The 15,117-nt window shown below is 41.1% G+C and overlaps 1 protein-coding gene across 12 annotated transcripts in view; it reads left to right on the top strand.

Annotated features, from left to right (window-relative positions):
* Syp (synaptotagmin binding cytoplasmic RNA interacting protein) overlaps positions 1-15,099 on the top strand; it is a 29,320-nt gene extending 14,221 nt beyond the window's left edge. For 5 of the 12 annotated variants that reach the window (XM_033482239.2, XM_076518440.1, XM_033482241.2 and 2 more), the window contains 4 exons: positions 3,458-3,472; positions 4,105-4,253; positions 9,014-9,179; positions 9,888-15,099. In XM_033482239.2, coding sequence (XP_033338130.1) covers positions 3,458-3,472; positions 4,105-4,253; positions 9,014-9,179; positions 9,888-10,138 — 581 coding nt within the window. In that variant the 3' untranslated portion in view covers positions 10,139-15,099. The remainder of the gene's footprint in view (positions 1-3,457; positions 3,473-4,104; positions 4,254-9,013; positions 9,180-9,887) is intronic. The other 7 variants (XM_033482244.2, XM_033482242.2, XM_033482243.2 and 4 more) reach the window with 7 other exon arrangements.
* The last annotated feature ends 18 nt before the right edge of the window (positions 15,100-15,117 follow it).

Raw genomic sequence — 15,117 nt, 5'->3', positions numbered from 1 at the left:
CGTCTCTACGTATGTATACCGAGTGTGGCTTAACGATGTAATCAGAGCATCTTGTTGCCTTACCACTACCACTTCCTGTTACCTGTTTTTTTCTTTTGTGTGTGTGTGTATATATACAGGGTGTCCCACAATTATTTTAACAGCCGAAAATGAGGGGTAGCTGAGGTCATTTGAAGTAACTTTTTCCTTTGCGAAAATGCAATCCGCGGCTTTGTTTACGAGTTATTAACGAAAAACACTGGCCAATGAGAGGTGACGGTGCGAGAGAGAGGGTCCGCGAGAGAGTCCGCAGCACGAGGCTTTGACAGAAGGTCGGGACGGACTCGAGCCGCGTTCGAAGTATTGAACAAGTCACGAAGCGAGAACTTTCCGGATTTTTTTAACTACATAACAGTGATATTTTTAAGAAAAACGCTGTTCACCTTTACTTTAGAACGTCTGAAGAATATTCACTAATTTTTCGGACTCGAAATAATATGTAGTTTAACCGTGACAGTCGTTTTAATTTCCTGGTGTGCATGACACCTTATGTGTACCATATGAAATTTTTATGCAAGGTGTACAGTGAAGATTAACAAAGTTCGTAAATGATATTTTAATTTAAATAATTCCGTGTACGAACAGAATTCAACGAATGATTCGCAAAGCTGATTTAATAATAAATAATCGCGTTAAGGTACGTAAAGGATTTGTTTTTTAGAGAAATATGAAAAATATTATCGATAAGAAACTCACCCATTTAGTTGAGGATGCATTTGCTGACTCGTACGTACTGACCTCGTACAACGAACAGCTGATCCCAGGTCGATGACCGCAACATTCGAGGGATACTGTCGGTGGAACCTTTGGTATGGTTATTTGCGAAGTTCACTTACACTGCACTGTCACCAAACACTGATCAGTTATTTAATCACTGATAATCCGAATCACTTGTGGATATTTAAGAAAGATCACTGAGACTCGTTCGCGGATAATCGTTTATTCGACGCGTTCGTTCGGAAGTCGACGTTTCACTGCCGAAAAATTCAGGCCTTGACTGTGGGTCCTTATTGTTCGTCGTTCGGCCGTCCGAGGAAATGACACTCGATACCATTTTCTTCGCACGGCCATTAATTACGTTCTAAGAGCGCAGGGTGACAGCGGGTCGGACACAGTTTACGTCTCGGCATATCTTGTTTATTTCATTTGGCGGTACCCTGCGCTTCGAAGAAAATAGTATCGGGTGTTATTTCCTCGGACGGCCGAAAGACGAACGACAAGGGCCCACGGTCGAGGCCTCGATTTTTTGGCAGTGAAACGTCGACTTCCGAACGAACGCGTCGAATAAACGATTATCCGCGAACGAGTCTCAGTGATCTTTCTTAAATATCCACAAGTGATTCGGATTATCAGTGATTAATTAAGTGATCAGTGTTTAGTGACAGTGCAGTGAAAGATCAGCTGTACGTTGTATAAGGTCAGTGCCCTTCGACATCATGAATTTCAGCCAGCAAATGCATCCTCAACTAAATGGGTGAGTTTCTTACTGATAATATTTTTCATATCTCTCTAATAAACAAATCCTTTACGTCCCTTATTTATTATTAAATCAGCTTTGCAAATCATTCGTTAATCTTCACTGTACACCTTGCATAAAAATTTCATATGGTACACACGAGGTGTCATGCACACCAGAAAATTAAAACAGCTGTCACGGTTAAACTTCATATTATTTCGGGTCCGAAAAATTAGTAAATATTCTTCAGACGTTCTAAAGTAAAGGTGAACAGCGTTTTTCTTAAAAATATCACTGTTATGTAGTTAAAAAAATCCGGAAAGTTCTCGCTTCGTGACTTGTTCAATACTTCGAACGCGGCTCGAGTCCGTTCCGACCTTCTGTCAAAGCCTCGTGCTGCGGACTCTCTCGCGGACCCTCTCTCTCGCACCGTCACCTCTCATTGGCCAGTGTTTTTCGTTAATAACTCGTAAACAAAGCCGCGGATTGCATTTTCGCAAAGGAAAAAGTTACTTCAAATGACCTCAGCTACCCCTCATTTTCGGCTGTTAAAATAATTGTGGGACACCCTGTATATACGATAGATAACGAGCAGAATCGCTCGTACGAATGTGTGCGCCGGCATGTGATTCTAATCGTTTCTTGATCAACTCGAGATTCGGAATTCTGTGTTCAAGATTCAGAATTCGGGATTCAGAATCCGATATCGTGAATCGAGGGAGTACGTTACAATGCACTCGTTTGCACACCCGGCATACAAATTGTACACGCGATTCTTACCGTTGTCGATCTCTTTATCGTTATATCTATCACTCTTATTCTTAATTCTTAATTCTTAATACTTCATTCTTAATTTTTAATTCCTAATTCTTCATTCTTCATTCTTAGTTCTTAATACTTAATTCTCAATTCTTAATTCTTAATTCTTAATTCATACTTATTAATTTTTAATTTTTAATTCTTAATTTTTAATACTAAATTCTTAATTCTTAATACTAAATTCTTAATTCTTAATACTAAATTCTTAATTCTTAATACTAAATTCTTAATTCTTAATACTAAATTCTTAATTCTTAATACTAAATTCTTAATTCTTAATACTAAATTCTTAATTCCTAATATTTAATTCTTAATTCTCAATTCTCAATTCTCAATTCTCAATTCTCAATTCTCAATTCTCAATTCTTAATTCTTACTTTTTAATTTTTAATTCTTAATACTAAATTCTTAATTCTTAATACTAAATTCTTAATACTTAATTCTTAATACTTAATTCTTAATTCTTAATTCTTAATTCTTAATTCTTAATTCTTAATTCTTAATTCTTAATTCTTAATTCTTAATTCTTAATTCTTAATTCTTAATTCTTAATTCTTAATTCTTAATTCTTAATTCTTAATTCTTAATTCTTAATTCTTAATTCTTAATTCTTAATTCTTAATTCTTAATTCTTAATTCTTAATTCTTAATTCTTAATTCTTAATTCTTAATTCTTAATTCTTAATTCTTAATTCTTAATTCTTAATTCTTAATTCTCAATTCTTAATCCTTATCGTTATGCTTATACATTGACGAACTATCTTCGCATGCGTATCGTTTGTTTTGTATTTATGTATTATGACGATGCTCGAGTGAGATAATAGTATTCTTTTTTTTGTGGCAGTGGATTATTCTCGAATTATCGAATTGACACGAATCTTACAACCCCTTTCTTCCATTTTTCGCTTTTTCACCATACTTTTTTCCTTGTCTCATTTTACCTTGCTTTTACTTTACCTTACTTTATCTCAGACAACTGTACCTTCTACTGTACCTTTTACTGTACATTACTTTACTTTACTTTACTTTACTTTATCTTAGTTTAGTTTAGTTTAGTTACGCCGTTAGTTTCATTACGTTCTACGTAAGCGTGTGCATTTCGTTGGTTTTGTATGCATCATAAATTCAAAAATTTGTTTACAGCTCTCGTGGAAATAGGTAAGAGATGTCGCTGTATTGCGACGATGAATGGAACGTGGTGGCGTACTATTTGTAGATCTGTGTATTTTTTTTTTCGTTTTTCAATTCTGCTCAACCGAAATGTATGAAAGTATCGTGCGGTCTCGGATCATCGAAAATTGTGTAAAACCGTGTAGAAATACGTGTGCGATAAGCGGGCGGGGGTGAACGAATATGGAAGCGAGCGTTAACACGCTGCAACAATTGTCTGAAATGAAGTATAAGATTGAGTAAGGAGACATTTTCTATGATCCGTGAAAAGCATGGAATTTGTCAGGATACGTGATGGTGGTAGGGTAATTGTTGCGAAGTTTTTTTTTCCTTTATTATAGTGCGATGCAAAGGCAAAGAGATATTTTTTTGCAGGATGATGATTTCGTTGAATCGTTTCATAGTTTATTTACGAGTAAACGCGGACTGTGAACGCGGTTGTTCGATTGTACGAATTTTTCTTTTCTTTTTTTTCTCTTATTGGAGTTTAAGAACCATCTTTTCCCGGCATGCTTTTTCTTACTACGAAATACAAGTATTAGTTTTGAATAAGTTGTCGATTGGATTTTACATATTATCGTGGCTAAATTTGGGTCTATTTGTAATGTGTGTTTTTATAGATTATGATTACGACTATTACGGTTATGGGGATTATCGAGGTGGCTACAGTGATCCATATTACGATGACTATTATCGATACGAAGATTACTATTTCGATTACGCGCCGCCTCCGCCACCTGCCAGAGGGAGAGGCAGGCAGCCTCAACCGGTGGGTCGCCTTTTTTAATCTAAAGTCGTTTCCGTTCTCGAATCATTTCTTACTTTTAATATGATTCGTATATCTATGTGTGTGTCTCTGTATATGTGTATATATATATATGTCTCTTTCTCTCCATTTCTCCTTTCTTTCTTTCTCTCCTTTTCTCTACCTCCTCCACCTCTCTCTCTCTCTCTCTCTCTCTCTCTCTCTCTCTCTCTCTCTCTCTCTCTTTCTCTCTCTTTCTCTGTCCCACCCCTTTGCTTTCTCTCTGTTCTCATTTCTCTTGATTCTCCTTCTCTTTCCCGTCTCTCTGCACTCCTTTTACCTCGCTCTCTGCCTCTTTTCTCTTCCCCACTCTCTTTCTCTCTTTCTCTTCTGTATTAGTACGCGTACGTACATATATGTACATATATACATATATACACACATCGACGGTAGTTTGACTGTGGCACAGTGTTCACGGACGATCCCAACAACATTATTACACGATCCATTTTACGCCTACCGATAAACACCTACTTGCTCGTTCGCTCGCTCTCGATCAGAAGCGAAGATCGTATCGTTGCGGATCGATCGGATCGGTACGCTAATCTCTGCTTTTTCGTCTGACAAACCAACCATTAAAAACTAGTAATAATAGTAGTCAAAATAATTATAGTGATATTAGTATTAATGGTAATAACAGTAATAATAATAATAATAATAACAATAATAATAATAGTAATAACAATAATAATAATAGTAATAACAGTAATAATAGTAATAATAGTAATAACAGTAACAACAGTAATAATATTAATAGTAGTCTAGTAGTGTAGCAGCAGTAGCAGAGCTATAGTAATTAAGGCGCCGACAGTAGCCATAATAGCTTTAGTAGCTTTGACAGCTTCAATAGCTTTAATAGTTGATAGTAGTAGCACTAGTTTTTGCTCTAGTTGTTGGTAGTAGTAGTTGTTACAATAGTCGTGTAGCAGTAACAATAGTAGCGGTAGCAGTTGGTTGCGGACAAGCAAAAAGAACGAAAAGGATCACCTAGAAGAAAGACGATGGTGGTAATAAGCAAGGAGAATTGGACGGAGAAAAGAGAGAAAAAAGATAGAAGAGATGAGAAAAAGTCGATAGAAGAGACTCTCGAAAAGATCGTATGAAATAGACGATATGGGGGCGAGCGAATGAGCAATCGGCAGACCAACCGATCGATCCTGAATTTATACGTGTACATCTACTAATAATACCATTGCTTGAACTAACGTAGTCCCGTTTAAATCCGAACACGCTGCCACTTTCAAATTGATTTCCAATCATATCTGAGCCATAGTAGACCCATTCTAAATTGTTCAACGAAAACTCAGCCGGGAAAAGTACTATTAGAAAAAAGGAAAGTAAGAGAGAGAAGTCGAAAGAAAGTCAATGATAAACGAGCGATGCAAACAGCGTTCTTGAACCGAACATAGAGGAAGAGAGAGGGAGAGAGAGAGAGAGAAAGAAAGAAAGAGAGAGAGAGTGAGAGAGATAGAGAGCGAGAGAAAGAGGAAAAGACAACTCTCTTCCTCTGTCCGTCTCGAGTTTAAATCGTGGTTCGTTACAACAGAAGAACATGGTGGTTGCTGGGATCGTTTAGCGCTTATCGTAGGTTTTCCCGAAGGTTGCCGCCCGTCACACGCTACCGTTCATCTATGCAGTCTCGTCTGCAGTCAATGAGCGATTCAGTTTCAGGCCGTAGTAACAAAATTTTGGCCGTCTCTGCTCGTGTGTTACTTATGCGAATCATACAGTTGGCGTGGCTCGATCGCGACAGCCGTTGTCTATTTCCGAGGAAAACGATGTGTGCGTCTCGTGGCTCGGATATGATATACGCATAGATGGATAATCTGTATAAGTATGTATATATACATATACATATATATATTTATACATATATATATACATAGATATATATGTATATGTATAATATACACACAACAAAGCACACATGCCTACATACACACATACAAACTCTCTGACACTGACACGTGCGCACGCAGATATATACATATATATATTATATATGTATGTATATGTAATGTCGCGCTAACACACATGCCTGTGTGGATATAACACGTCTCATACATATATAGATGTATACGACGTATATACAATTATATATAATATGTATATGTATATGTATATATACGTGCGCACGCGTATGCGTGTGCGTGTGTGTGCGCATGTAAAATTACAGAGATTTTTGTTTATACCGTAAGAGAGTAGTGAGCACCGTGCAATCGTTATTACAATTGCACCATTATCGACCTGTAATTCGACCGACTCTACGAATAGACTGGTTCGTTCGGAAGATCGATAGATCGACGAATAGATAGGCAGACGATTGAGATAGAGGAGGTGCTAGGCATCTCGGGAAGTAGCTCGGAACGGTTAATTCCTCTTTCGATTCTTTCGACACATTCCTGGAGCTCGACTCGCGTTACATGATTTCGCATTGTCGTAGTTTCTGTTCGACGTTGAATCGATTTCGATGGAAGCGCAACCAGTGGCGATACTAATCGAATCGAGCCTCCATTGTCGCTTCCAGCCGCTCGCAATCGTTCGGAGTAGCCGACTTTTTTATTCGCCTCGAACATTCACGTAGAGCAGTTTGCTCGACGATCGTTTCGACGCTGTAACAATGGATTGCTCGGAAACACGAGGACACCTTGCCACTTCTAGAATGTCCTTCCGCCATTAAACGTTGGTCGTTCGTTTCACCGGAGCGTTCATCGAACGTTGCTTGAATTGTTATCAGAAATTGTTCCAGTTATCGTCGAGTATTTCGGCAAACCACCTTTAAACTCCGTTCGATCCGCTTGTCAAGCGTGTCGTGTATAATGCTGCGATTCGTTCGATCGTTTCGATTCGATCCTTCGATTCGATGCATGGTCCGTCCCATGGTGTGTGGATTGCGCGATTTACCGAGTCACTTTCCCATGGAAGGACGGACAGGACAGGCTGTGATATGATCACATCGCAATCAAATAGTACGAGCTAGACAAGGCTGATGGAGAGAATAGGCGTATAGAGGGTAATACCCGTACCCTGGTTCCGTTCGGTTTTCTGGGTCGCGTATAGCTTAGTAATCGGTAGCATCGATAATATAGTTAATGTGTGTTGCTTGTTTCGCCGTGTAAAACTGACGCTTACGCTTCGATTAGCTCGCTGCAACGACTACTCGCCGCTTTTCTAGTGTATCGTTCAAAGTTGGTTCTTTGAATGTTGTTGTCGCTGACGGTGCGGTAGGGTTTACTATACAAACGCTTTCAAATTTCCTCGTCTTAACCAGAAGTTACCGGAGCACCTCCGGAGTCACCAAACCAACTATTTACGCTTTACGCTTTAAACACTAGATTTGAATAACTTTGCTAACGCTATATCTCTACTGTCTCTGAAACATCTGATTAGTCGAATTTTGCTTTGAGATGAAAAAACTTCTTCTGTGTATGCTTCCTTTTCTTGTCGCCGGCGCATCGACGCCCGTCCAAGTATATATATACGTATCACGCAATATCCGTGCATTCTGTGATAGAGAACATATCGGCGCGGAGGGTGCATCGTTAAACGACGCGTCTAAACGTTACGGTCAACGAGACACAGGATCAAGAAAAACGTGACCGTGTTTCGGCCAATTTTGTCGACACGATAAGATCGTATAAATCGGCGTCATCCGTTTAGCGATGCATCCCGTCCAGAAGCAGACAAACGCGAGAAATCTATCTCGGAACCCATTTACCCTCGACGTCTCCCACCTTCCATCTGCGTATACCATCTATCTTCTTATTTCTTTCACGCAGCGTACATATTCTCTCTGCCTACTTTTTTTTCCTGTGCAATAATATATATTATATATATATATACACTTGTATTATACCTGCATAGGATACATGTAAAATACTTCAAAATGTGTATATAATGTGCAATAATATGTTCATATGTGCGTGTGTGTGTATAAACGCGTGTTACGTACCAAGTTGACAGTGCGACGTGTGGTGGTACTTGGTCGTTTGTACCTATACGCGTCTGTACTGTATATATATATATATATTTTTATATATATTTTTATATATATGTTTATATACATGTTTATATTGTACATAATGGTGTACATAATTGTGTACAAGGTATTTGAGTTTTTGTATCTAGTGACTAGCGTAGTACATGTACACACAACTATAGTCGATCAGCCTCAACGAGATGCTAATCCGTATACACACGTGTTAAGCATTTTCTTTTATTGTTTTCTAACATCGTTGGGACTAGCTCACGAACAATGCTCGGACACGAGGGATAGATAGAAAAAATCGAGTACGTTATATATTGGTGCACACGTTTGTATCGTGACTAGAGAGGAACGAGAGAAGACAAGCCGTTGCGGAGAACAATAATTCTTGGATCGCGATCATTGATAAATTCTAACGAAGTAGAAAGTCGAGTCTGATTAGGGAAGCGAATCGATGGGATATATCGTGTGTGCTGACGCGCGTAAAATCAATCAGCCGAGGAAAAAAAGAGCAGCGAATTGAGTGAACGCGAGTGGGAGGATGAGCAAAGGAGAGAGAGAGAGAGAGAGAGGAAGGGAGAGAGCGAATCGGCAAAGGAGAGAATGCGTTGAAATGGAAGGAATTGAGAAAATGTGAGAACGAGAGAATGCGAAGGAGTATGATATAGGTGTGGTTTATGCTATAGGAAGACAATTATAATCAGATGGGGTAACGATTGGGTGTGTGTTATTTGGTCAGGCTGGACGTGGTCGTGGAGTAGTGCCGCGTGGCCGAGTCGGTGGCCCGCAAGTCCGTGGCCCAGTCAGGGGGGGACGCAACCCCGCAACTACAGGGGCCCGTGGGCTCCAGCGGCTGTCCGCTCGTGGGGGGGTCCGCGCCAAGGGAAGTTTACCAGGTGAGGATGGTCTGTATCTCCACGATAAATCAATCATCTTTTACGACTCTAACGTATTCGACCGAATTCCGACACCGGACGCGTATTACATCCCTTTTCTTTGACTGCATGTTAATCTTTTTCGATGTAACCCGTCGTTCGCGATCGCGCGTCCCACAACAACTCCTGCTTCCGATTAATCGTTCCAATCTGTTGGTCTCGTTCCTATATCGATCCTTTGGTACAATGAGAACCACATTGGTCGCAACCGAACGGTGGTGGTATCATCATCCTTCCCCGTTCCATTCTCAATCCACATTTGTTATCGTTCCGGATCGTTCTATCGTTTCCTCGACAGATAAACAACGAACCCTGCATACCATTGTTTTCGTTCGTAATTAGTTATTGGTCACGTTTCCTATTTTCGAGCGATTGTTCGTTTTTCGTCCTGAAACACATTATCGACGTGATCGGCGGCGAGAAGATGGGGTCTTGCGTCTCTCAAACCCGGGAGCACGCAGACGCAGAGACCGAAACGTGTTAGACGTAGACGCAGACGCAGACGCAGACAAAAAACGTGACGTGCTACGCAAGTAGTTCACTGACGCACGACGCATTCTCGGGGACCGGCAGTTGTACGAAGCGATCGGTCGAGGAAGGTCGGGGTGTCGCCGACACGTGTCGCGGCACGCGTTCCGATCGGCCAGGTGTTCAAGGTCTGTTTGTTTGTTTGTACAGCAGGTAAACGAAAATTTGACGGGGGTCACCAGAACCAGGGGGAATCAAAGCGTCGCTTCCAGAGCAACTGGGGAAACCAACCCCTCGCCCAACAACCATTGGGCAATGCGTACGGATTGGCGAGTGTGAACGGTGGTAGTGGTGGTGGTGGTGGCGGTGACATCGGATTCGGCGGCAGACAAGCCGCGCTTGCCGGTGTCTCCAACGATGATCACGAGTGGTATCAAGACTCTTACCAATCGTGGAGCTAACTTCTGCGAGTCTGTGAGTGTGAATACGCACGTACAACACAAGCACGAACGCACGCACGCACCAACAAACGTAAGAACCAACCAGTCGACGGAACGGAATCGAACGATCGGAACGCGCGTACGCTGGACGAGAGGAGAACAAAAGCAAAAGCGATGGGACGTGATAAGGAGAAGGAGAAGAATGGAAAGGTTGGATGGAAAGATTGCTGCGCGGCAAACGAATCGTTGGAAGCGGAACAAGCGGGTTACCCGGAACGGTTCGAGGATACCAAGCGGAACGAGAACGAGGAGAACGGTGTGAAAAGGGGAGCCGAGATTGGAGTTGAGAGCGGAGTCGAGAGCGGAGTCGAGAGCGGTATCGAGAGTGGAATCGAGAGTGGAGTCGAAAGTGGTATCGGAAGCGGAGTCGGGAGCGGAGATAATGGTAGTTGCGAGGACGAAGACGGAGACGGAGACCGTGGCGGAAAGAAAAGGTAATCGGCGAGCGAGTCTCGGTGCGAACCGTTTACCTCGGTGAGAAAGGATCGTACGGATGCTGAAGAGAAGAAAGGGGAACCGTCATGGAGGGTTAGCATGCGTTTTCGGGTACATACGTAGACACGACGCTAAACGAAACGTAACGAAAGGAAAAATGGTAGCAAAGAAACGCGAAGAAACGTGAAAACAAAAAAAAAATGCGCGATGCGACGTGCTCGGTGCCACCACCTTCGCCCGCTGTTGTTGTGATTACATATACAGTGATGTGCCACTGGAACTAATTATTACGTCGGAGTGACCACCCAACAACCCACCCCGTACTATTATTATTATTATTATATATATATATATATTATATATACATATAGATATATATAATACGATAATACTAATCTAAGTACCGCTACTGCATTGTCACATTGTTTACTGCCAAGTGATACGAAGATCGGCGATGTTGACATTGGGATTGTGATGACGATGGATCGTATTAGTTAAGAGAAATTCGCCGAGGCGATAGCGAAAGCGACAGCCCACGGTTTTATCGTGCCTCGGCTCGGATTTTTGAGCCCTTGCGAGAAAAACGTGGCGCCGTACTCTTTCGAGCATGTCATGGGAAGGGAATCGATCGCGTTCGCAAATCCGGACAAATCCGGAACAGCGAAAGAGCGATTGGATCGATAGAGCGATAGAGCGATAGAACGAAAGAGCGACGTACGAGGAGAATATTTAGAGAATGTGTTATCGAAACTGGGAATAGTGTAACGAGATCGAGAGAATGGATCGTGACAAAGTTTTAGGGCGCGAATGGTATTCCGTGTCGTGGACGTTCATGTCACACCGCCTAGTTTCGATCAAAGTTGCCCGGCCGATATCGACCAACCAATTCGGCAACAGGTGTGCAATGCACGTTTATGATTGTACGAATGCGTCCCTGTGCGTGCGCGCACGCGATCGCCGAAGCGAGACCGCCAAAGCGACCGCCTACGCATTCGTACGTGTACGTATCGGTGTTCGTGTTCGTCGTGTGTGTGCATGTGTATGCGTGGAGCGCGCCTAGCGCCGCTAGACCTTCTATTGTTGGTCTATAATGTGTACAGTCAATGAAACTATTATTATTATTATTAAGGGTCGGACGAAATTTACAGAGGACAAAGGAAACTGCGAGGGCGTCTCGTATTGTTTCAAAAAAAAAAAAAAAAAAAAAAAAAACGACGACGACAACTTGAAAACCTAGGACGTGTGACGGTTACGTTTTTTACGCTGGCGGGAAGAGCGGGATTACCGTCTTTATCGGACGCGGAATTGTGAAAAAGGGAAAAGTATAACGTTTTTCTAGCGGCAAAATTATTATTCGAAAAAGGAAGTCAACCTTATTACCCCCGGTCGTATGTAGAAAATCTAAATATAGCGACGCGACTAAGGGTCTAAATTATTAGTATATTTATTGTTTATGGCTGTTTTTGTCTTTTTTGTTTTGTTATTATGGTCGACGTTGATGATAAAGATAGCGGAATGTAGTTAAAAAGCGGTCAGGGGAACAGTTATTCGCATGCGTTTAGAATTTTATTTTTCGCGTAAGTTTTCTCCCGATAAAATATGGTAGCATGAACGACAACATCCACGACAAAGGACAACGGTGAACGGCAACGACAACGGTAACAGTAACGGTAACGGCATACAATATAAAGTCGTATCCATGAAATTTCTATCTACTGCGCGCGAGGACGTACAATTTCTTTCTTTTTTTTTCGTTTGAACGAAACTGTCTGACCACCCAGTTTGATAATGATAGTTACGGATTGATTTCGAGGATGCGTAACGTGTACGCGACGTTTACAAATGCATGAACACATACGGCAAACATTTTGAGTGTTGACTCGTTGTTATTGTTAGTCTGTTAGTTAATTAGTAAGAGTTGTAAGTGCGGGCTGTAGTTGGTCCCTGTCCCTGGAGCCCAGACACCCCCTGTTCTGGAAAATATTCGGAAACGAGAGAGAGACACGCAAGCTAATAAAATCCGGTAGTTTTCACAAGCACCCCCTGTATTAACGACGGTTACATCGGTTAAATCGGATTTTAAAAAAAAACATGATGGAAACATGGAAACGATGGAAACAGAGAGATGGAGAAACAAGGAACAAGAAACTAGAAAGTAGATGAAATCAAGAAAAACAAAGAGAACGATACATAAACAACAACGCACGTATAATCGAGGTTAGAGATCGAGCGATCGCACATCTCATCACCGTTTACATTCTTGTCGCCGCGTAGCTGATTTCGGATCAATTTCGAACGGTTTCGAGAAATTTCACACCGAGCATATTTGATCATGTTAGATCTGCATAGACCATTATAGCTCCATCAACGGTTAGCGAATCGAATGGACGCGCGAATGACACGCTTCTTGAACGCCGACAGAACGAAACGGGCGACGAGACCAATTTGTTAGAACCATACCCAAACAACAACAACAAACACGATTCCCAAACAATGAAAGCGCGCACGAGTCGATCGATTTTCTCGAGCAGGGTGTCTCCGATTCGATCGATCGGTCGCAAACTTTCGTTATTTATAGACATTTTGTTACATTTTATTCGCATTTTACTTAAGTCTAATTCTTTTTTTTTTCTTCGATACCGATAACAATACCGGCACAAGGTACATATCGGTAACGATGATAATAACTATACCTAGTAGCGTAACCAATGGAAAACCCCCAATTTTACTTCCTGTCCCCAGTAACGCGATCATTGTTTAAAAAATTAAAAAAAAAATGACGAGGAATAGCGACATTGCGCTTTTAGAATGCAAAGGAAGGCAAAAGAGAAGGGGGGGGGGGGGAGAGAGAAAGAGAGAGATTGGAAATTGGCAGTGTGTTTGTGCGGGTGTACATGGTAGAATGTCTGCTGTGCCTGAATCTGTCTACTAGATTCGATCGCGGGAGGAAGAGGAACGAGAGAGAGAAAGAAAGAGAGAGAGAGAGAGAGAGTGAGTGATTGAGCGAGTGAAAGGGGGGGGGGGGGGGAGAGAAAAGCCACAGTCGAAGAAAGAAAGCGAATCTTATCTGTACCGGTCAATACTATTAACTTTCATTCCTTTGGTCCTCTTTCCTGTGACTCATTATTCACTTACCGTATTTTATACCTACCTACTCTACTTACCTACACACCCTATTTATAAAGTCATAATATCAAGGATATATAATAATAGTAATAATAATAATAATAATAATGATAATATTAATATTAATAATAATAATAATGAAATAATTAATATTAATGATACGATAAGGTTGATATTGCTAATCATACTGAGTGGGTTTTTGCGACACGATAACGTTTCACTATAAATTCTGGTTTTTCTTTGAAACTGTAATAAAGGAAGATGAATACAATATTATTAACGACAGGCAGTTCGAGCAAGCGATCGTAAAGCGAGAGTAAACGACGGAATCAAAGGAAAGATATGGGATGAGGAATGGAAGGAAGTAAATGGCGATAAAAGGCGGAAAATGGCAGAAATGGAGAGTAAAGTCGAGCTTGCGGGGGCAAGGAAGCATTACTGGCAAAAGCGAAGGCAGTTCACGGTGACGAGACTTTAGACTGATCTAGGTACTAGCATTGCGAATATTGGCCCAGCCCCAGTTTCGAGGTGCCCCACGATATTCTATCACTTACCCCCCTTCACTATTTTATACTTTGACCGGTGTGGCAGCTGGGGTGCCTGGGGAGGGGTTATCAGTCGCATTTAGGATAATGCGCTGCTGTGGCTGACGATGCTGTTGCCGCGAGAGCAAGCAAGCGTGCCCTTTTACCCGGTCATTGCCCTAATTCGCGGCACATCACATCCTGGGGATCTTGACTCTTCTTGGTTGGCCCGTGTCAAGCGGATGTTGTGTGATTTCTTGGGTCGGTCAATTTATGTTAACAACGACCTAAACACGTGTTTTTTTTTTTAATTATATATAAATATATTATATATTATATTGCTGCGAATATGCATTTTGTGACGTGATGTTATTTAGCACTAACGAGGAAAAGAAATTACAAAAAAAAATGATGTACAAGAGAAAATGGCAAAAAAAAATTGTAATAACACTATTCACGCAGACATATACGGTTTATGTTTCTCGCGCCACATTGCCACGTGTCAGCTCCACGGCTAACTAAAAAAGAACGATGAAAAAAAAATTCCTTTACAACCAGATCCTCTTAATCGTTGACAGTTGCGTTTCCAAATAACTTTTCTTAATCACTCACCCTCCAATTGCTTTGCTTTTTTTGAATTCCTGCAATTTTAAACGTTGCCTCTAATTTTAGTGTGACATAGTTGAAAGTAATTGATTATTGATGAATTTAAAACGATGTTGAAATGGTTCCTTTTTCGGGCTAGGAGCTTGATTTAAAGTGTCAAAGATTTTTGTGTACGACCAGATGTATTCTACATGTCTCAATAAACAGTTGTATGTGAATTACCTTTCTTAATCGGTTGTACGGTTTATT

Source organism: Megalopta genalis, chromosome 2 (assembly GCF_051020955.1).
Source record: "Megalopta genalis isolate 19385.01 chromosome 2, iyMegGena1_principal, whole genome shotgun sequence".
NCBI classification, from domain to species: Eukaryota; Metazoa; Arthropoda; class Insecta; order Hymenoptera; family Halictidae; genus Megalopta; species Megalopta genalis.
This window is presented reverse-complemented; position numbering and strand designations above follow the sequence as displayed.